Below are 22438 nucleotides of genomic sequence, written 5' to 3'. Positions count from 1 at the left end.
CACTATTGTCCACTCACTTAACCTGTCTAAATACTTTTGTAGCCTCTTTGCACCCGTCTCACAACTTAATTTCCCAGCTAACTTTGCATTATCAGCAAACCCGATTACATTCCATTCCACTCTCTCACTTATCATTCATTGATGTAGATTGTAAATAGCTGAGACCCAAACACCCATCCTTGTGATACCTCCCCAGCTACAGCCTGGCAACCTGAAAATGATCTGATTATTTCTACACTCCATTTTCTATCCAAATCCCTATCCATAATCCATGCTAATATATTACCCCAATACCATGAACCCTCATTCTGTGTAATAACCTTGTGTGGTACCTTACTGAATGCTTTTTGAAAATGCAAACACACTACATTCACTGCTTCCCCTCCTGCTAGTTACACCCTCAAAAAGCCCAAACTGATTTATCAAACACCATTTTCCCTTCATAAATCCATGTTGACTCTGTGGGCAGCACAGTAGCACAAGAGGGCAGCACAGTAGCACAAGTGATTAGCACTGTGGCTTCACAGCGCCAGGGTCCCAGGTTCGATTCCCTGCTGGGTCACTGTGCAGAGTCTGCACGTTCTCCCCGCGTCTGCGTGGGTTTCCTCCGGGTGCTCCGGTTTCCTCCCACAGTCCAAAGATGTGCAGATTAGGTGGATTGGCCATGATAAATTGCCCTTAGTGACCCAAAAGGTTTAGGAGGGGTTAATGGGTTACCGGGATAGGGTGGGTGAGGGCTTAAGTGGGTCAGTGCAGACTCGATGGGCCAAGTGGCCTCCTGCATTGTATGTTCTATGTTCTGTGCAGTCATATGATGTGTTTCTAAGTATGCTCTTGCCTCCTATCCTCAATCCAGTATAGTAGATTCAAACTGGACTATATATTAATGGATATTGGGTAGATTGGTGCTCTGTGGAAGAAAGAACAAACATGCATTCCGAGAGCACCACTGATAACCTTTTAACATTCCAGAACATTTCATTAGTACTATTGAAATGTCATCACCGCTGTAAAGTAGGGAAACACGGAAATAATTTTTTCTAAACGTATTATGCCATTAACTGAGATTGAGCGGACCAGTTGAGTCTTGCTATCATGCTTTTTACACAGTTCAACCTCCCAGTGCCTTGTAACACACTCCCATGTATACTTATCTGTAGCTTTCAATCAGGTGTCTTCTCTTTCCATTCTGAATGTTCTTCAGTGTAGAAAAATGCCTCACCTGCTTTACAGAGGAATGATGAAAATTGTGCCAAAAGAAGGAAACTATGGTTTGGCTGATCAAAAACTCAGCCGATGATGTAGATTTTAAGGGAGGCCTTACAGGAGGAGGAAGGTGAGATGGTATTTATAGGGCGCAGACAAGCCAAAGGCAGCGGTGGGAACGATGCAAATGGCCACAGTCAGAGGAATAGAGTTTTGTGGGGTGTTGCAGAGCTGGAAAGGTTTACAAGGATGGCAGTGGGGAAAGAAGGCACTGAGGAGGGAGTTGGATGAGCACAGTAGGAGATTAGTTAGGGATTTACATTCTAAGGGCATGGTATCTGATGTCTGACATGTCAAATGTTACTATTCCATTGTTTTCAGTTATAGTGCCCTATCCACATTTGCAATTATGTGGCAGAGAGAGATGTGGGAAAGACTGATGAAAGGAAATCAACTCTTGCGTCTATATTATCGCCAACAGTGGGTGCATTAGGCAGGACAAACAATTGGATAGGGATAAGCCACCTCTACACAATATTGTGCTAAACAGCAGCTCAGGACTGTAAATATATTTATGGTTCAAGGAGTGGCCAGAAGGATTGTAAGCAGTGATTCTGCCCCAATTATTATGGTGAATATATTCCTGTTGTTTCCAAAACGATTTCAGTTGCTGTTGCAATGCTGCTAATGACCCCTGCCTGCAATGTAATTGCCGATCTCGGGATCTGTAAAGATTTAATCACCTGCTAATGCTCGTATTCCAAGCATTGTCTGGCATCTTTGAATCTGTCTATATATATGTTTCTGGAAAATACCTCTTCATTCACCTGAGGAAGGAGCAGTGCTCCGAAAGCTAGTGATATCGAAACAAACCTGTTGGACTTTAACCTGGTGTTGTAAGACTTCTTACTGTGCTCTCTCCAGTCCAACGCCGGCATCTCCACATCATGCAATGTAATTGTGGGTGGAGTTAGCAGATAGCAGCTGCTCAACACGGCTCCCTCCCCTCCCTGAAGACTCTCTCCGTTTTGCAGACACTAATCTGCCTGCAGCACATGACATGATTGTTTTACTGCCACACCTCTTCATCCAGTTCATCTGCCTGCGGTTTGCTTTGGCTCAATGCATCTCTTACCTCAGTGTATTTGACAGAGCTTCGCGAGACAAATAGGCTAGCTATCCTCTTCATTTTCTTTTTTCTAATAAATTTAGAGTACCCAATTTTTTTTTCCAATTAAGGGGCAATTTAGCGTGGCCAATCCACCTAACCTGCGCATCGATAGGTTGTGGGGGTGAAACCCACGCAGACACGGGGAGAATGTGCAAGCTTCACATGGACTGTGACCCAGGGCCGGGATTTGATCCCAGTTCCTCCGCGCCGTAGGCAGCAGTGCTAACAACTGTGCCACCGTGCTGCCCCTCTCCTCTTCATTTTCGATTATCCCCTCGCTCTTCAGCTGAAGGCACTGGACGAAATTCTCCGCCTCGTGAAGCCGCAAACATGAACCGCGATCGGGCGGAAATTCGGGTGTCTGGTCAAAATCGGGGTCCGTACCCGGCGCCGATTCGGGCGTCATACTCCAGTTCCTCGCTGTTGCCGATAACGAGGTTTGCTCCGCGCGCCGGCGGATCTATGCGGCATTTGCATGCATTTAAATGTGATTAGCGCATTTGACCCAATGTGCTCTGTGGTTTCGCAATGCTCTGCCCTTTCCAGGCAGAAGTCATGCAGGCACAATTCACTGCGGGTAAACCAGGACTGGGCACCATGGCTGCTTCATGGGAGAGAGAAGGTAACCAATGTTTGAAAAACTGTTAAAAATTGTGGAGTGGATGCCAGGGACAGGGGGAGTAACAGGGAGCAGCTTGGCGTCGGGTCCGTGGATTCGGGGAGTCCCCCTCAAGACCTGGGTGGCCGAGATCAGGCTGCCATTGCTACAGTATTTGTTTTAAATGCAGCCACTTGGTACAAGTTACAGGCGCCTGGCTGCTCACTCTTCCGACTGTTCACTGTGTCACGTAAATGTTCGTACAGCCTCTGGGCATTTGAGAGCCCACCCATGCCACCCCTCTGGAAACCCTCAGACCCCAGTCCACCCATCCATGAGATGGGCGTGGCCAAGCTCAATCAGTGTCACAGCAGGTACTGACACTCCTCAGTGCTCTCAGCAGAAGCTCAGCCCCTCTGCAGGGGAAGCAGGGGAATAATAGAGCTCACCGCATCTGCGACCACGGACCCGGCAACTCTCCGTCCGTATCTGCAGGGAACACCGGTTCATGGTTACATGAAGCTGAAACCAGGAAGAGATTGTAGCTGCGAGTACCTTGTCAGCTTGAATTCTGCAAATTGGCAGAACGCCCAGAGTGTTACAAGACAGGTTGCAGTGTGATTTCAATCACAGACTGTTTTTAAGATCTGGGAGACGCAAACTCATTCATCCCTGAATTGCTGCATGACTCCGAGTGAGAGATTGCACTGTTTGCCATTCCCAAGTATGGATCCTTGCTTTGTCCATTGTGATTTCATGGCTTGTCTTATACGTTTCTCCTACATGATTGGTAACAACCGTCTTTTGGAACCTAGGCGGGAGACAAACATTATCATCCGAGTTGTGCACGATGCAGCAAATGCAACCAGATGTTCACAGAAGGGGAAGAAATGTACCTGCAAGGTAGGATGATGCTCCTTTCAAAATGTTGAAGTGAAGAATACTTATTCTCTTTAAGATAGAGATTTGTGATGCTGGGACTTTAAATTTTTTGCTGGCTTGGTTCACCCATCATTATCAGTGTCGAGCACTTTCCAGTCTGATATATCCTGGCCAGCTGCAGACTTGAGGCTCAGTGTGCGACATTCTTGACCTTAGTCACTTCTGTTTTGCTTCATGCCCCAGCCATCCCATAAGTGAGATTGACAATCTATGCAGCATGGCTTTCTGGCATGAACTGACTGAGAACAGGGTTAATACTGCCAATGGTATTTCATGGAAATTAGTCGAATTCTGTTCCATTAAACAGGGTGGGTCAGCAAACTGAGATACTTACGAAAAAAACATGCACATAGAAAAACAACAGGATTTAAAGTCCTCAACTATTTGCTCATATCAAATTTTCAAATGGAGTAGAACTCCTTTTAGAAAAGTATAAGTACTTTATTTTAATTTTTCCAATTAAGGAGCTACTTTAACATGGCCAATCCACCTACCCTGCACATCTTTGGGTTGCAGGGGTGAGACCCACGCGGACACAGGGAGAATGTGCAAACTCCACACTCCACTACTGCCTGCAACAGTAGTGGACTCGCCAACTCTAAGGGTATTCAAATGGTCATTGGATAGACATATGGACGATAAGGGAATAGTGTAAATGGGCTTTAGAGTGGTTTCACAGGTCGGCGCAACATCGAGGGCCGAAAGGTCTGTACTGCGCTGTAATGTTCTATGTTTCACACGGACAGTGACCCGAGGCCGGGATCGAACCCGGGTCCTTGGCGTCGTGAGGCAGCAGCACCACCATGCTGCACAGACCAGTATAATTACAACCAGCTTCAAAAGTGACGTTGACATGATGGTTTGCTACAGGGCAGCATTGACGAATGGAGTGAGGGCAATTAGATGGTGCATTGCCTTGCGGGCTGCACGCGTAGAAACAAAATGGTAAATTTTAAGTTGCTATGGCTCTTGGCCTACTAAGAGGAGTAAATAGAGTGGACTACTTCTTAAAACAAGGTACAATAAAGGTAAGATAAAGTCACCATAGCCTTTGATGATCATAAGCTGCTTTCCCCTTTGAGGGGGAGAGCCGACTGGTGGTGATTTAACCTGAAGATCTCCACACCTCAGGCGAGAGGCAGGGTTGAGAGGGCTGGGCCTTCACGAATAACCTCAGCTGGTACGGGAATTGAACCTGCACTGCTGGCTTGTATGAATATTGAAAATATTGACAGTTTGTCTCAGCCCGTAGCACTCTCATGTTTGCATAAAGGATTGTTACTTTCAGCCATATTCCAGGATTCGAACCTGATGTCCAGGCTGATACTTTAGGGCCAATTTTAACACTGTTTCAGTGACAGAAACTGGAAGGGCAGTCAGATAACATGGCTGCACCAAACCTCTAAGCTTATTCCCATCAGTTCCACTCATATCCTGCAGAAGCCAACATGATCCTTCTTTAAAATGTTCACATAAACTCCGAAGATATCACCAGGGTCAAACTGCCATCTTAACCAGGCACCTGCACAGAGGAATCATAACTTCCTCGCGGTCCACCTGTTGGGAAGAAGTGACAGAGGAGGCCCAAAAGTTGTGGTATTGCTTTTTTCTTCCCTTTTTAGACCAGGAGAAGCGGGCAGCCTCATTTGCCCCGGCTTTGTCACCCACGCCCACCCCCTCCCCACTCATCAACCTGATCATGAAGCCCTCCAAAGAGACCCTCCCAGCTACTTACCCAAGCGCAGGGGACTGTGTCTTCACTGTGAAGGACTGGGCAATTTGTCAATCTCCTCGAGCACCATCTGTACAACCGCTACCCCAGGTTAAAACCGGGGCTTTTAGAGGCACACGAAAGGGGTGCTGCATCATCAGGTGTGATGTTAAATTGAAACACTATCTGGTTCAGCTGGATTCATGTGTTGAAATTAATTGAAGAGAAGCAGAGAGTTTTCCTTGGCGACATTCATCCCTCAACTTGCACGACTAAAAATATTTTGACTGGGTTATTCATTGAGAAACCCGTAATGCATCCCCGGAGACCAGAAGATCTGTGTCCATGTTTTTCAATTGGGCAATCTTCATAAGTTCATAAGGTATAGGAGCAGAATTAGGCCATTTGGCCCATCGAGTCTGCTCCACCATTTAATCATGGCTGATCTCATCCTGACCGTTACTCCACCATCCTGCCCTTTTTCCATAACCCTTCAACCCATTACCAATTAAAAATCTTTCTAACTCCTCCTTAAATTTACTCACTATCCCAGCATCAACCGCACCCTGGGAAAGTGAATTCCACAGATTCACAACCTTTTGCGAGAAGTAGTTTCTCCTCAACGCCGTTTTAAATTTGCTACTCTTATCCTCGAATGCTAGGATGTGCCACAAGAGGAAACATCAGCTCCAGGTCTACTTTATCCATACTTTTTATCAATTTGATCTCCCCTCATTCTTCTAAGCTCTCAAGAGTATTGGCCGAAACTGTTCAATCTCTCTTCATAAGACAAACCCCCCATCTCTGGAATCAATCTAGTGAACCTCCTCTGAATTGCCTCCAATGTCACTACATCTTTCCTCAAATACAGGGACCAAAACTGGGCACAATACCCCAATTATGGTCTCACCATTGTCTTGTACATTGACAACAACACTTCCTTACCTTTATACTCTATTTCTTTAGCTATAAATGCCAACATTTGATTTATATTCTTTACTATCTGCTGTACATACATGCTAGTTTTCTGTGACTCCTAAACGAGGACCTCCACATCCCTCTGCAACGGAGCACCCTGAAGTCTCTCCCCATTTAGATAATAAGTTTCCCCCTCTACCAGAGACTCAGGGAGAGCACTCTTCCTCCCTCAGGGGCATCAGCCCTCCTCAACACACATAAGGGGCTCCAATGGGGCTGCCCAGAATGCTCACCGCTGGCACTGTCCCTGACACAGGTTGACACTGCCATGTTGGCACTGCTAGGTTGGCACTGAGCCAAAGGTAGGTATAGCCCCCGGGGGAAGGGGATGCCCTTGACTGAGTATGTTTTTCAAAATTTGTCATGAACCTCGCCAACGTGAATTTGAATATTCAGTGAGGGTGGATCATGTGGTGGGTGGGCTGTCTTGTCCTTTGTGGACATGAACCTCATGATCACCAACGAGAGGAGTGGAAAATCGGCAAACGTGATCTCTCTGGATTTTACGACCATGTCGGCCATCTAACGGATCGCTAACGCAGACTCAAAACCACCCATATGTGCTCTGCTGTAAGGTTCATTTCTTTTGCGTAAGTCATTCCTCTGTTGTGTATTAACTTTTCAAACAAAGCTGAGAGTAAAATAATGCGAGATACAGTACAAATGTAGCTGAACTAGTGGAAATAATCATTCACTTTGCAAAGTTTCATGTTCGTGTTCCATTCATTTCCCTCTAACAGGCTCTACAGTTTGGCATCCGGACTGTAAGAAATCTACCAGAGCTGAAGAGAAACAAAGGGTGAGTGAGCTCATAGTGAGAATGAACGATGGTCCGAGTGCTTTTATACACGTGTATTATCCTATTTCCATTAATTTAGTGAATCTGGTTCATATATTTGTGCAGACACCTACTGTGCATTTTGCATCTATTCTGAACCAAACTGTCTCCTCCATTTTACAAGTGGGGAAAATTTCCTCTGCATGCTGCACATGACATAATTTAAACCTTTTAGTTGATAAGTTAATTAGATGGAGGGAGGAGAAAGCATTATCAGGAAAAAAAGCCTCCAATGATTTGGTTTCTACTTGGAAAACATTTGCCTTCCAGTAAAGGAACAACTTGATAAAAACCATGATCAGTTTGAACTCACCAATGTGCAACAATCTCAAAAGTGTTGTGCGAGAATGATCACAAAGTTTTACTTTTGATAAGCTCTCTGTAGACGTTCAGTGGCATCTTACAGCTTCATTTTTACACAATCATTTATCAAACATGGAATTGGCTCCATCTGACGACAAAATAATATGGACCTCATGGCAGGGGTCAAAGGAGACACTGACATTACATTGATATTTCAAAGGAATCGTGTACCATTAATATTCATAAGGCATGAATGGAGATTAGTGACCTTTTCTCCACCTTCTGAGACCCTATTACTTACCACACTTTTGATGATAGATTTGATTTAGCATTGATACCAGTTTGAGGCCTCAAAGTGGAGCCAATGTGCGATTATCAGCTTGTGCATGAGGGCAGCTAGGGATCATTGCTTAACCCAATAAAACTGGCTCAAATCCATTAAACTGAACCTGGCTCAGGCCAAGAAAGGTTCTCCCACCATCCTAACTCATTGATAAAATCTGATTCAATGCCTGCTTAAGGCCGTTCCACAGGATTGGATTAAGTAATTAAGTCAGAATTTCTCCAGTGTTAAAGAAATAAAGCTCTCTCCAACACAGTTCAACTGGAGCTGACTAATTTGGAGAAGGGGATTGATCTGAAATCACATTCACACTGAGAAGTAACACTCGGCATTTAAATAGTTGCTTTCCAGTCTTCCAAACTTTGTATTTTCTTGGGAAGACATATCTTGGAATTTTACTGGGAGATTTGTGATACTAATATAGAAATGCCTGCTTTCCTAATCTGAATTACAGGATTTTTAGCTCTCTCTTTCTAGGTGTTAAATGTGCAGATTTGGGATTTTAAAAAAATGCCCGAACAGTGTGTAAAATAATAAATCTTGAAGGGATAGGCATTTGTAAACTTCAGCAGTCCATGTCCGCAGGTGGCAAAACCTGGACAACATTCAGAATTAGCAAGTAACATTCACACCACATAACTGCCAGGCAGTGACCATCTCCAACAAGAAAGAATTAAATCATCTCCATTTATATTATATGGCTCTGCCATTGATGAATTTTCCACGATCATCATCTTGCAGGTTACTATTGATATATAAATACTGTGAAAGACATATAAATACTGTGGCTACAAGAGTAGGTCAGAGTCTGGGAACTCTGCGGAGAGTAACTCACCACCTGACTTTCCAAAATATGTCCATTACCTACAAGGCACAAGTCTGGAGTATGACAGAATACTCTTCACTTGCCTGGATGAGTGCTGCTCAAACTCAGGAAGCTCAACACAATCTAGGACAAAGCAGTCAACTTGATCAGCGTCCTGTCCACCATCTTTACATTCACTCCCACCACCACCGACACATAGTGGCAGCAGTGTGCACCATCTATAAGAAGCACTGCAGCAACTCCCAAAGGTTTCTTCAACAGTACCTTCCAAATATGTGGCTTGCACAACTTCGAAGAACAAAGGAGAAGATGCATGAGAGCAAAAACATTGACCCCCTCCAAGTCACACACCACCCAGATCTGGAACTATATCACTGTTGCTTAATTGCCACTTGGTCAAAATCTTGGAGCTCCCTCCATAATAGCACTGTAAGTGTATCTACACCACATGGACTGGAGCACTTCCTTCTTCAGCCGTTTAGAATGGGCAATAAATTGATTGCCAACGATGTCTACATGGCAGTAATGAACTTTTAAAAGCTGTACTTTAGCTAAGGTCACGCAGTTTACACTAGCATCACCATGGTAATTATACTGGAGGAGGTAGAGTACCTCAAAACTGTCGACCTGAAAACCGGCAAGTTTCCAAAAACTGGATATTTTTTCTAATGTTCCATATGTCAAATTTAATTGAATTACATTTTTCAGCTAGGTCCTCCATTGGCGAGGTGTTATTTTAGTTACTGGCTTGGCGCGCTGTTGCTAACTTTTGGTTGGTTCAATTGGCTCTGTTTTATTTTATTTTTTAAAAATATATTTATTAAAGTTTTTTGACACAATTTTTCTCCCTTACAAACAATAACCCCCCCCCCTCGTAACAAAAAAAAAGAGAAATTGCGCAGAGCAAGATATATACATGGCAAAATTATATATTTACACAGCTTTGTACACTGGCCCTCACCCGTACGTGCCAGTTTCCCCAACCCTTCATGTTATCTCTTGCTCATCCACCCTCCCAGGCAGTCCCCCCCCCCCCCCCCCCTGGACGTCCCCACCTCCCCCCAAGGTTGCTGCTGCTGCTGACCGACCTTCCTCTAACGCTCCGCGAGATAGTCTAGGAACGGTTGCCACCGCCTGTAGAACACCTGCGCAGACCCTCTCAAGGCAAACTTAATCCTCTCCAGCTTAATGAACCCAGCCATATCATTTATCCAGGCCTCCAGGCTGGGGGACTTCGCCTCCTTCTACATTAGCAAGATCCTTCGCCGGGCTACTAGGGACACAAAGGCCAGAATGCCGGCCTCTTTCGCCTCCTGCACTTCCGGATCATCCACTACTCCAAATATTGCTAGCCCCCAGCTTGGCTTGACCCGGACTTTCACCACCTGAGATATTGCTCCCGCCACTCCTCTCCAGAACCCCTCCAGTGCCGGGCATGACCAAAACATATGGACATGGTTCGCTGGGCTCCCTGAGCACCTTCCACATCTGTCCTCTACCCCAAAGAACCTACTCGACCTCGCCCCCGTCAAGTGCGCTCTGTGGACCACCTTAAATTGTATCAGGCTGAGCCTGGCACACGAGGAGGAGGAATTAACCCTACCTAGGGCATCAGCCCACAGACCTTCCTCGATCTCCTCCCCCAGCTCCTCCTCCCATTTACCCTTCAACTCTTCTGCCAGCGCTTCCCCCTCTTCTTTCAACTCCTGGTGTATTTCCGACACCTTGCCCTCCCCGACCCATACACCCAAGATCACCCTATCTTGAACTTCTTGTGCCGGAAGCAACGGGAATTCCCTCACCTGTCGCCTCACAAAAGCCTTCACCTGTATATATCTAAAGGCATTTCCCGGGGGTAACTCAAACTTCTCCTCCAGTGCCCCTCGGCTCGCAAACGTCCCGTCGATGAACAGGTCCTCCATTCTTCCAATTCCCGCCCGATGCCATCTTCCCCGGGACAAACCGGTGGTTACCCCTGATCGGGGACTACACCGATGCTCCAATTGCACCCCGGTGCCGTCTCCACTGGCCCCAGATCCTTAACGTTGCCGCCACCACCGGGCTCGTGGTATACTTTGTCGGCGAGAGCGGCAGCGGTGCCGTCACCAACGCCCCCAGGCTCGTTCCTTTACAGGACGCCATCTCCATCCTCTTCCATGCCGCCCCCTCTCCCTCCATAACCCACTTGCGGATCATCGGCACATTTGCTGCCCAGTAGTAGCTCCCCAGGTATGGCAGCGCCAACCCTCCTCGGTCCCTACTGCGTTCCAGGAACCCTCTCCTTACTCTCGGGGTCTTATTCACCCACACAAACCCCATAATACTCCTGCCTACTCTCTTAAAAAAGGCCTTGGTGATCACGATGGGAAGGCACTGAAACACAAACAGAAACCTCGGAAGGACCACCATTTTGACCGACTGCACTCTACCCGCCAGCGAGAGCGGTAACATGTCCCATCTTTTGAAATCCTCCTCCATTTGCTCCACTAACCTCGTCAGATTCAGTTTATGTAGGGTCCCCCAACTCCTGGCTATCTGGATCCCCAGATACCGAAAGCTCCCCTCCGCCCTCCTCAGCGGTAGGTCCCCTATCCCTCTTTCTTGGTCCCCCGCCTGTAATACAAAGAGCTCACTCTTCCCTACATTGAGCTTATAGCCCGAAAACTCCCCAAACTCCCTTAGAGCCTGCATGACCTCCACCATCCCCTCCATTGGATCCGCCACGTACAGCAACAGGTCATCCGCATATAGCGACACCCGATGCTCTTCTCCCCCTCGGACCACCCCCCTCCATTTATTAAACTCCCTCAATGACATGGCCAATGGTTCGATCGCCAATGCGAACAACAGGGGGGAACAGGGGGCACCCCTGCCTCGTCCCTCGGTACAGTCGAAAGTACTCCGACCTCCGCCGGTTCGTCACTACACTCGCCATCGGGGCTCTGTAAAGGAGCTTAACCCAATTGATAAACCCTACCCCGAACCCAAACCTACGCAGCACCTCCCAGAGGTACTCCCACTCTACTCGGTCAAAGGCCTTCTCCGCGTCCATAGCTGCCACTATCTCCGCCTCTCCCTCCTCCGATGGCATCATTATCACGTTTAAGAGCCGCCGCACATTGGTGTTTAGTTGCCTGCCCTTTACAAATCCTGTCTGGTCCTCGTGGATTACCCCCGGGACACAGTCCTCGATCCTCGTGGCCAGCACTTATTGGCTCTGTTTTATAACCTTTGCTCTCGAGTCGCCAGGAATCTTTAAGATACCGCCACGAGGTTCAAGTTCAAGTAATGATCAATAACTCAATACACCAATTAGTAAGATTCAAATCAAAGCACATTTATTATACATTGTAATCGCTACTCATGCATAAATTCTACTTCTAAGCTACTTCTATAACTAACAGGCCTATACTTAGCTTCGGACTGGCCCACCAGGTCAGGGGAACAAATGGCCTTTCGTTTGGGTTCTGAGTCTGCGGGATTCGAAGTTGGTACGGATTGGTAGCTAGGAGCGTCTATCTCGAGCGAGCGTTGACTTAAGACTTACTGGATATCGGTGGCAGCTGCACCGGTCACTGTCAAGGGTTGGTTCGCGTTGCTGAGTGACCCAGTCAAGAAGAACGATTTGAACTTGGCGGCTTAACTTTATAGTCCCCAGGGGCTTCCCGCCTTTCGGGGCGGACCCTTTACCTGGTTCCAAGTGATTGGACTTTGTTCCAATCGCTTGGTTCGATTTCTCCAATACTGGAGCGGTTCCCTGATCGATGGGCGGTCTTGAGGTGTCCGTTAACCTCTTTTGTGTTGGCTCCTGCTGGCGCCAAGGAGTCTGGCTTGGCTTTGTTTATCCCAAATCTTGCGATTGTTCCCGGGGATCGCTCATTAGTATGTAGATGGCCGCTACCTTATTATGCAGATGGCTGCTTGTATCGATGCTGTCTTGGCTTTTGCTGAGTTTAATACACAGTAACTTGCACCTGCTAGTTTCTGCCTATGTTGGCTGAATTTCCCTTCAGCCTTTGCTGCTCTCCATTTTAAATCGGGACTTGGCCAACCCAGGTGGCTACACATCCCTCCTTGTGATCCTAACGCGAAGCGTGAAGGATCACATAACTGCGTTGTTTTTCATTCCCTGACCCGCCGAGCACTCTTCTATGGCCTCTACACTGACCATAACTATGCAAAAAAAATTTAACTGACAATTCTGGGGGGGCCTATGCCAAACAGGGACATGCATTACAAAACAAGAAAATCGGAACCTCTAACTATCCTTAATAAACTACACTCACTCAAACATTTCATCACACTAACTTCCTAAACCATACAAACAAAATCATAGCAGTATTATACACATTTTCTGGCTTGGCAGTCAAGCTCAGGATTGTGCAATTGCTCATGAACATTTCTTTATTTACAACAAATCGCTAACGAATGCTCTTTATTATAGATCGCGGGGGTCTGGTCATATCCGAAAATAGGGGATCTTATCCTATATACCAGGGTGCGAGCGCGGTAGGCTCTCCTTCTCCATTTTCTCAGACGAATAGTCTGCACGATGCAGCAGAGTATCGCCAATACCAATAGGGATTATATCAAGTAGGACAGGGAGTACCAGGTTATTAACCTGTCACACCAAGATGGTGTGGTGTCCCTTGTGACTGGGCTCTGGGTACTGTGGGGAAGTGAATCATTAACTGCTGGGGGGGGGGGTTGAGGTCAGGGGGTTCGCGTTTGCACGCACCCAAATGTCCATTAGGGTTATGAGCCACGTGGAGGATGTCCTCATGGTTCTTCTTCTTTCACTCTTTTCTTCTCTTCTCTTCTCTGGTCCTGGAGCTTCTGGAGTTCTGTGGGATCAAGCAGAGTGTCTGTTACTATCTTGGTTTAATGTCAGGTATGATAGCCTGTCTGTCCTTTAGTGCCATTGGTCACCTTTATAATTGGTCACTATGTGTGACTCCCTCATTTTTTTTTCAAAAACCGAATTTCAGGACAAGACACACTTACAAATACTGAACCAGTGCGAGCCATCTCGCAGACTGTGCGATTTACCATCCAAATGTTTGAGGATGTAAATAGCAGAGGGTTGGCAACCTAAGGGTCACCTGAAAACAAAACTAAACTTTTTGAACAAAACTTGCCGAAATGAGCTGTGTATGGGCCGCAACAGGTATGATTTGGATGGAGTCCCCAGGTAGGATGGCGACCAATGCCGTGTGTGCCCTACCCGAGCGTAGCTGACCAGAGGGGGGTTCCCAGGCAGGGCGGGTCCCAATGCTGTTTCTCCACTGCCTGAGCAACCGACAAGAATGGGCAAGAAATGTAGTCATCTTGGGGGGTTGCCATATTGGTTCTTCCTTCGAACCAGAAGGGCAGTTATGAACGGGGGTCTGTGTTTCAGTTGACAGATGAGTTCCTCTGAACTGGCGTCTGGGACATTAACAAGTCTCTGCGGACAAACTAGTTCCTCTGAACTAGCGTCTGGCCAAACTAGTTTCTCTGACTGCCAGTGGGCGTCAGAAGGGGGGTGTCGTGGGGCCGTGGAAAAAAAATGTTCCGGTCTAACATACAAAATTTAACAGTACAAGCGCAAACAGCATCAAACATGCTGCAGGTTCCATCAGAAAGGACACCATTTTCTCCCAAGCGGTTCCTTTCAAAACATCATCTGGACATCTCAGTTATCGGTTGCGAACAGGGTCGCAAAGCGGTTCTTGTTTTGGGAGTCGGATTCCAAGTCGTCATCTTCTCCCGGATGCCACACTCTCGAGTCTATGAGGGCTGATAGGGCTGCATGGTGTGATTTTGGATCGCTCTCGTCGTTCCGGACGAGTCTGTACGAATTATCTCGGTGCCAAAAGGTGGTGTCTAGTTCTGTGGGGACAGAATCGGGGTTGTCATTGTAGGTCGGTGGTCGGTGGTGGGGTTTGTTTCGGAAAATGATTGTGAAGGGATCACTCGAATCGTGGTCAGATTCGCTGAGTGTGGGTCCTGTTGCATGGGGATAGTAGGGAGGCGTGCTGTGGCTATTTTGCGAGTCATAGTCGCTGTCGCTGCTGCTGCAGTCTGTGGGCGTACCGGGGCAGAGTGTATATTTCAGGGGTGGAGTCGGGGTTGAGTCCGTGGCTGGGCTAGATGTGTTGGGGGAGGGTAGGGTTACGTTGGCTGTGGGCGGGGCATGGTCTGCTGCGTCGAGCATGACGTGGAGTGCGTGGTTAGACTGTGTTCCATATGCCTTCAGCTGGTGGATATGGAACCACGCAGTCTTTCCATTGGGGTACTTTATTTTGTAGACGGAAGGGCTTACTTTGTCCGCAATGGAGTACGGACCCGAATACTTAGGTGACAGGAATGTGCTGGGGTTGTATACGGAGAGCATGACTTGTTGTCCTACACTGAACTCAGTCGCATGCACTGTCTTATCGAAACAGGCCTTGCTCTGTTTCTTTCTTGTGCCCAATTTCACTGCGGCTGCTAGCTGAGACGTTTTAACATTCGCCACTAATTGTTCTACTGCTTTCCCGTGTGTGAGGGCCGTCACTTTGGGGCTGGTCAAATCTAATCCTCATAACAATTCTGTGCCTTTCATGGGGCGTCCGGTCATGAGAGTGTGTGGGGTGTAACCTGTGGATGTGGAAACCGTATTTTGCAGAAACATCAGCGCAAAAGGGAGGACTGAGTCCTCAAGTGGTGTTGTTTTGCTGGACCATCTTTCTGAGGGTGGATTTTAGGGTCCGATTCATGCGCTCCACGATACCACTCGACTGGGGGTGGTATGCAATGTGGAATTTTTGGGTAATGCCAAATATCGTGAGGACGTTCTTCATGACATGTCCCGTAAAATGGGAGCCTTGGTCAGATTCAATGATGCGGGGGAGTCCCCATCTCGTAAAGATGTGGTGGGTTAGGATCTTGGCTGTGGTCTTTGCCGTGTTTGTTCTGGATGGGAATGCTTCCACCCATTTTGTAAACGTGTCTATCACCACGAGTACATATTTATAACCATTCCTGCAAGGGGGCAATGGTCCTATATAATCAATCTGGAGGTTAGTTCAGGGGCCATTAACTGGTCGGGTGTGACTGAGTTGAGCTTTTTTGGCGTATCTGTCCGGGTTGTTCTGGGCACAGATAAGGCAATTCTCAATGTAGTGAGTTACATCCTCTTTTAAACTCGGCCACCAGCAGAGCTGCCTGAGGTGGGCTGTAGTGGGATCGATTCCCTGATGTCCATGACCGCCATGGAACAAACAAATCAGTTGGTTCCTGTCCTGTTCAGGAACCACATAAAGGGTGTCTTTTAACACCACACCGCCATGTGTGGTCAGAGCATTTTTAAACCTCTCATAGGGGGCTGGATAGTTTCCTTTCAAAATCTCCCTGAGATTGCTGTCCTGCTTCTGGGCCTGCACTAAATCCTCGATATTAGTCTGCGAGACCTGAACTGCATTCACTAGTTCTCTTTCGGGGGGTGTCCAAAAATATCCATGCTGGAACCTGCTTTAGCCAGTGCGTCGGCCTTTACATTTCCTGGGGGTAGGAACGATGGTGACTACGAACTTTGACTATCCCAAAAGTCCTGTTCTGTGCTCGCTCTAAAATGTGATGGAGCAATGGGGCTGAAGGGAGGGGTTTTCCGTCTGCGGAAACAAATCCTCTTGCTTTCCACAGGGGTAGGAATTCCGTTAGGCTGTTGCAGACATAGAGGCTGTCCGAATATATGTCTGCTGGGCTGGGGAAGGAATCTGGGTGTTCCACTATGTATGCGATGGCCGCAAGTTCTTCTGCCTGCGCGCCCAAGTGTCCTGGAAGTTTTATTGCTATGTCTTCTAGGGCGCGTCCTCGACGTAAATACCGCATCCTGTTATGCGCTTCCCTTCTGTGGAAGATCCATCCACATATATCCTTATGGGTTCGCACGTGTCTGTGTGCTTGGGGCTCTGGGTTGAACTACCTATCATTCTGGGGGGTGTTTTTGCAATAAAGGGGCCTGTGTTGTGGTGTGGAGATATAATTTCACATTCATGGAGGGTTCTGGGGTACTGTAGGTTGTCGGCTAAAAAAGTGTGGGTCTTTGTCCTTTTAACAGTGATGTCCCGTCCCTGCAAAAGTAGGGTCCATCTGGCTGCTCTTATCTGATTAACTGTACCGTCCTTGAGTCGTCCGACCAGTAAAAGTTGGGTGGGGGTGTGTTCTGTGAGGATTGTGATGGGGTTCAGTCCGGTAATGTAAGAAAAATACTGTACTGCCCAAAAAGCTGCGAGCAGGTGCCTTTCACAGGCTGAAAATCCCTGCTCCACAGCATCTAAAACTCTGGAGGCGTAAGCCACGGGCCTTAACTGTTCGTGCCGTTCCTGGAGGAGCACGGCTGAAAGGGTGCGGTCTGTGGTCGCTACCTCTATAGCGTAAGGGGAAAGCGGGTCTGCAACTTGTAGTGTGGGAGCTGCTACGAGTGCTTGTTTCAAAGAGTCCACAGCATCCGTATGCTGCAGAAGCCATTCCCAGGGGGCTCCTTTCTTTAGGAGGTCTGAGAGGGGTGCTGCCTTGCTGGTGAAACCGTCAATGTGGTTTCGGCTGTAGCCAACCTGTCCTAAAAATGACCGGAGGGCTGAAACGTTCTGGGGAAGGGGCAATTTAGCAATCGAGTCAATCCTTTTGTGCTCAATCTCGCGTTTACCATGTGTGATAATTGTACTCAAATATATCACCTTATTTTCCAGAACCTGGGCCTTTTTGGGGTTGTGGTGGTATGTATTAGGGGTCATGTGGGACTGTGAAGCCGAAATGCTATTGGCTGACAGATCCCGGGTCCTGGTTGGATCTGCCGACTTCTGGCTCCGCCCTGAAGGCGGAGTATAAGAACCCGAGCTTCTCCCCGCAGCTTCATTCTGTTGCTGAGCTGCTGGGGACAAGCATCGCTTAATAAAGCCTGGATCGACTTCATCACTTCTTGTCTCTCGTAAGTCATTCTGCGCTACAGGGGTTAACTTTACATCCAATTGCTTGAAGGAGTTCCAGGAGTTCGGACAGAAGCTCAATGTGCTCTTCCTTGGTGTCTTTCTGCAGTAGTAGGTCATCTACGTACTGGACCAGACATTCGGGGCGAGAAAACTTGGCTAAACCATTTGCCAGCTGTCGGTGGAAAATGGAGGGGGAGTTGTGGAATCCTTGTGGAAGGCATGTCCACGTGTACTGTTGGTTTTTAAAGGTGAAGACAAATTTGTACTGGCACGCCTTTGCCAATGGAATGGACCAGAATCCATTACTGATATACAAAACCGTAAAGTATCGGGAATTGAGTCCCTGCTTGAGCATGGTCTCGGGACTTGTTGCTACTGTGGGGGCTGCTGCGGGGGTGATTTTGTTGAGTTCCCGGTAATCGATGGTCAGTCGCCATGATCCATCGGGCTTTCTCACTGGCCAAATCGGAGCATTATTAGTGGAGGCTACTGATCTAAGTATGCCCTGCTCCAATAAGCTGTCGATTACTTTTGCGATTTCTCCCTCTGCCTCTTGGGGAAATCCATATTGCTTTTGGGGTCTAGGGTCAGGTCCTGTGATTTGTACTGAGCCAGTCATCCGGCCACAGTCGTGTTTGTGGGTCGCGAATGCTGTCCTGTTCTTTTGCAGAACTGCCCTAACCTGCTTGTCCGTGCTAATTGTCGTTGGGTTAAACCAAAATTTGCCTACTGCGCTAATTTTGTTGGCGTATTCTCCTATTGTGAGCATTGTGGGGGCTCTTGCAGACTTTGCCATTTTCCAGACACACTGGTTGACTGGACCAAATGATAGGTTGTGGGAATTCATAAAATCTATTCCCAGAATGTGTTCTGCTGTGTGGGGCAGGTCAATTAAAACTACGGGGTGCTTGGTGGTGATGATACCGATTTGAATGGGTACAGGGGCTGTGATGTGTCCCTGCTATGAGTGGCCTGTAAAGCTGCTGAGGGTGATGGTGGCTGTAGTGGGCCACGTGTTCTTTTGAAACATGGTGGAGGAATTTATTGTGGCGCGGGACCCTCCTGTGACCCAGAGAAACTCGATGGGCTGTCCCCGTATTTTTGCTGCAATTACCGGTCGTCCGGACCTATCCCAAAGGGTGTCGCAGACCCAACTGGGGGAGCCCGAACACCGTCAGTCCGTTCCGTTCAGGTCCGTCTGGTCTGAACGGGTGCTCACACTATGTATGGGCGCTGTCTTATTCTTACTTAGAGTGCCCGTCTGCTGGGCTCTCTGTGGCTTTCGTGGGCCATTGCATTCCCATGCAAAGTGTCCCAACTGTCCACAATTGTAACACTCCTGTGACTTTGGTGGGGGGCTGTTCTTGCCTTCATTTACCCATGCAGGATTCTGATGTGCCTTAACTGCTTGTATGTCTGCTTCGGCCTGCTTTTCTTCGGGATTTTTAACTGCGGGTTTGTTTTGTACAGACTGCTCCCAGGTGCGGGACAATCTTTTTACAACTCATTTCTCATTATGAGCCTCCTCTGAGGGATCATAATTGGCGCACGCTTTCTGTCCTGTTTCTGTGGCATGGGAGATAAGGGTGCGGGTCCATTTGGCCATGTTGTCTGGGGACAAATGGGCGCGGTCTAAGTCTCCAAAAACTGCTGCAAAATGGATCCACAGGCGTCCAGCAAACGCTGTGGGGTGCTCTGTTTTCTTTTGCTTGCATTTATTGAGGCCATCTACGGGGTCACCCCGGTTATACCCGATCATGTCTAGGACCGCGGTATGCATTTCTGCAAGGGTGCCTCCTCCTACATTCTGTGGGTTGGGAAGGACTGCTACAACCGAAGGGTCTAAACTCAAAACTGTGAGCTTTACGTGTTCTCACTCATCCAGGCAGTACATGGTCGCCTGCTGCTTTACTCTGGCAAAGATGTGGTGGGGGTCCGAGGTGGGGAGGAACGGTGTGATTTTCTCGCACGCGTCCCGTAATTGGGTCACTGTTAAGGGGGTGGTGTACAGAAATTCCGTATCGTCCGATGGGGCTGTGCGGTGGGTGGTGACTGGGTTCATTGGAGCCTGAACTATCTGTTCTGTGGGGGGTTGGGGCGCTTTCCTCTTTTGGGGCTTTCACTACGCACATGTTCCCTGAACATATCACTGCGCTGTCTCGTTTAATTCTTCCCAAACAGGGCCGTCTTCCTCATCTAATTTTGCTCCAAAGGTTTCCTGGAATCCAGTTCTGCAATCTGCTTCCGGCACTTTGCGTGGTCTAGTGAGCTTTGTCTTTGCTCCATGGTGGCAGCATGGAGTGCTCTTAACACTGCCTTCAGGTCACTACACTGCCTCTGCAATGCTTCTACCTGCTTCTCGGTTTCCTCTCGTACCAGGACTGCACGTTGCGTGCCCTGATAGGCCTTTTCATACTGGGACTGGAAGCTGCTTAAGTGCGCCAGACAAGACTGGTGTGCCCACTTGGCATCATCCACCTCTCCGTCTTTTGCTTCCAACTTCCTCCTTCGCTCTACGTTCTCTCTTTCTACCTCACTAACATCGACCTTGCTCATTCGCTGTATGCCTTCTATCTCTTTCTGGAGTGTGCTAACAACCTCCTCTGTGCCTCGCAATTGTGCCAAGCAGGACACAATTGCCATCGGCTTGCGAGCTTTTCCTAAGCTCTTCTTGTGAATCTCGCTTCGCTTCTCCCACCAAGTATGTCCTATCCTCCCGGGACCTGTTTCCTCATTGCTACAGAATTCGCTCCAAAGAGGCCATCCTTTCCCTTTGAGGTACTTCCTGATTTCTTCTTCCCATACGGGACATTGTCCTACTCTACTGCTGCTGGTCGCTGCGACCGCAAATTCTTCTGGGTTCATGAAGCGTTGCATTGCCTGCATTGCCATCTTTCTTATCTGAATGCTTCTTTTAAATTTGGAACAGGGGGACTAAGGCGGTGCTGTAGTTACGGGTACGGCTTTCGTTAATTTCCGTAATACAAACTCCCGACAGTTTTGTCGCAACAAAAAATCTATCTGTTTTACCTTATAGCCCTGTTAGTTACGCATGCATTTAACACACTTCTGAATTATGAGGATTGATCAGAACTGCTTGAACACTTGTGGTTCTCTGTTCCCAATTGGATCTCCAATTCAAATTTTTTTTGTTGTTCTCCCGGAGTGGATAAGCCACTTCTAGTTCGGGTCCCGTCAGATGTCGCCAATAATATGTTGCTAACTTTTGGTTGGTTCAATTGGCTCTGTTTTATAACCTTTGCTCTCGAGTCGCCAGGTATCTTTATGATACCGCCACGAGGTTTAAGTTCAAGTAATGATCAATAACTCAATACACCGATTAGTAAGATTCAAATCAAAGCACATTTATTATACACAGTAATCGCTACTCATGCATAAATTCTACTTCTAAGCTACTTCTATAACTAACAGGCCTATACTTAGCTTCAAACTGGCCCACCAGGGGCAACATTCTCCGGAAACGGCACAATGTCCGCCGACTGGCGCCCAAAACGGCGCAAATCAGTCGGGCATCGCGCCACCCCAAAGGTGCGGAATGCTCCGCATCTTTGGGAGTCGAGCCCCAACCTTAAGCGGCTAGGCCCGCGCTGGACGAATTTCCGCCCCGCCAGCTGGCGGAAAAGGCCTTGGTGCCCCGTCAACTGCCGCGGAAATTACATCTCCGGGCGGCGCATGCGCGGGAGTGTTAGCGGCCGCTGACGGCATTCCCGCGCATGCGCAGTGGAGGGAGTCTCTTCCGCCTCCACCATAGTGGAGACCGTGGCGAAGGTGGAAGGGAAAGAGTGCCCCCACAGCACAGGCCCGCCCGCGGATCGGTGGGCCCCGATCGCGGGCCAGGCCACCGTGGGGGCACACCCCGGGGCCAGATCGGCCCGCGCCCCCCCCCAGGACCATGGTGCCCGCCCGCGCTGCCTTGTCCCGCCGTTAAGGTAGGTAGTTTAATCTACGCCGGCGGGACAGGCATTTTAGCAGCGGGACTTCGGCCCATACGGGCCGGAGAATCGCGGGGGTGGCCCGCCAACCGGCGCGGCGCGATTCCCGCCCCCGGCGAATATCCGGTGGTGGAGAATTCGGCAACCGGCGGGGGCGGGATTCACGCCAGCTCCCGGCGATTCTCCGACCTGGCGGGGGGGTCGGAGAATCTCGCCCCAGGTCAGGGGAACAAATGGCCTTTTGTTTGGGTTCTGAGTCTGCGGAATTCGAAGTTGGTACGGATTGGTAGCTAGGAGCGCCTATCTCGTAGCGAGCGTTGACTTAAGACTTACTGGATATCGGCGGCAGCTGCACCGGTCACTGTCAAGGGTTGGTTCGAGTTGCTGAGTGACCCGGTCAAGAAGAACGATTTGAACTTGGGGGCTTAACTTTATAGTCCCCAGGGGCTTCCCGCCTTTCGGGGTGGACCCTGTACCTGGTTCCAAGTGATTGGACTTTGTTCCAATCGCTTGGTTCGATTTCTCCAATACTGAAGCGGTTCCCTGATCGCTGGGCGGTCTTGAGGTGTCCGTTAACCTCTTTTGTGTTGGCTCCTGCTGGCGCCGAGGAGTCTG

The 22438-nt window shown here is 48.4% G+C and overlaps 1 protein-coding gene across 3 annotated transcripts in view; it reads left to right on the top strand.

Moving 5' to 3' along the window:
• The window catches only part of ablim1b (actin binding LIM protein 1b), a 521461-nt gene that overhangs the window by 407889 nt on the left and 91134 nt on the right, over positions 1-22438 (top strand). For all 3 annotated transcript variants that reach the window (XM_072479453.1, XM_072479452.1, XM_072479451.1), the window contains 2 exons: positions 3791-3878; positions 7347-7405. In XM_072479453.1, coding sequence (XP_072335554.1) covers positions 3791-3878; positions 7347-7405 — 147 coding nt within the window. The remainder of the gene's footprint in view (positions 1-3790; positions 3879-7346; positions 7406-22438) is intronic.

This window comes from Scyliorhinus torazame, chromosome 16 (genome assembly GCF_047496885.1).
Source record: "Scyliorhinus torazame isolate Kashiwa2021f chromosome 16, sScyTor2.1, whole genome shotgun sequence".
Classification (NCBI taxonomy): Eukaryota; Metazoa; Chordata; class Chondrichthyes; order Carcharhiniformes; family Scyliorhinidae; genus Scyliorhinus; species Scyliorhinus torazame.
This window is presented reverse-complemented; position numbering and strand designations above follow the sequence as displayed.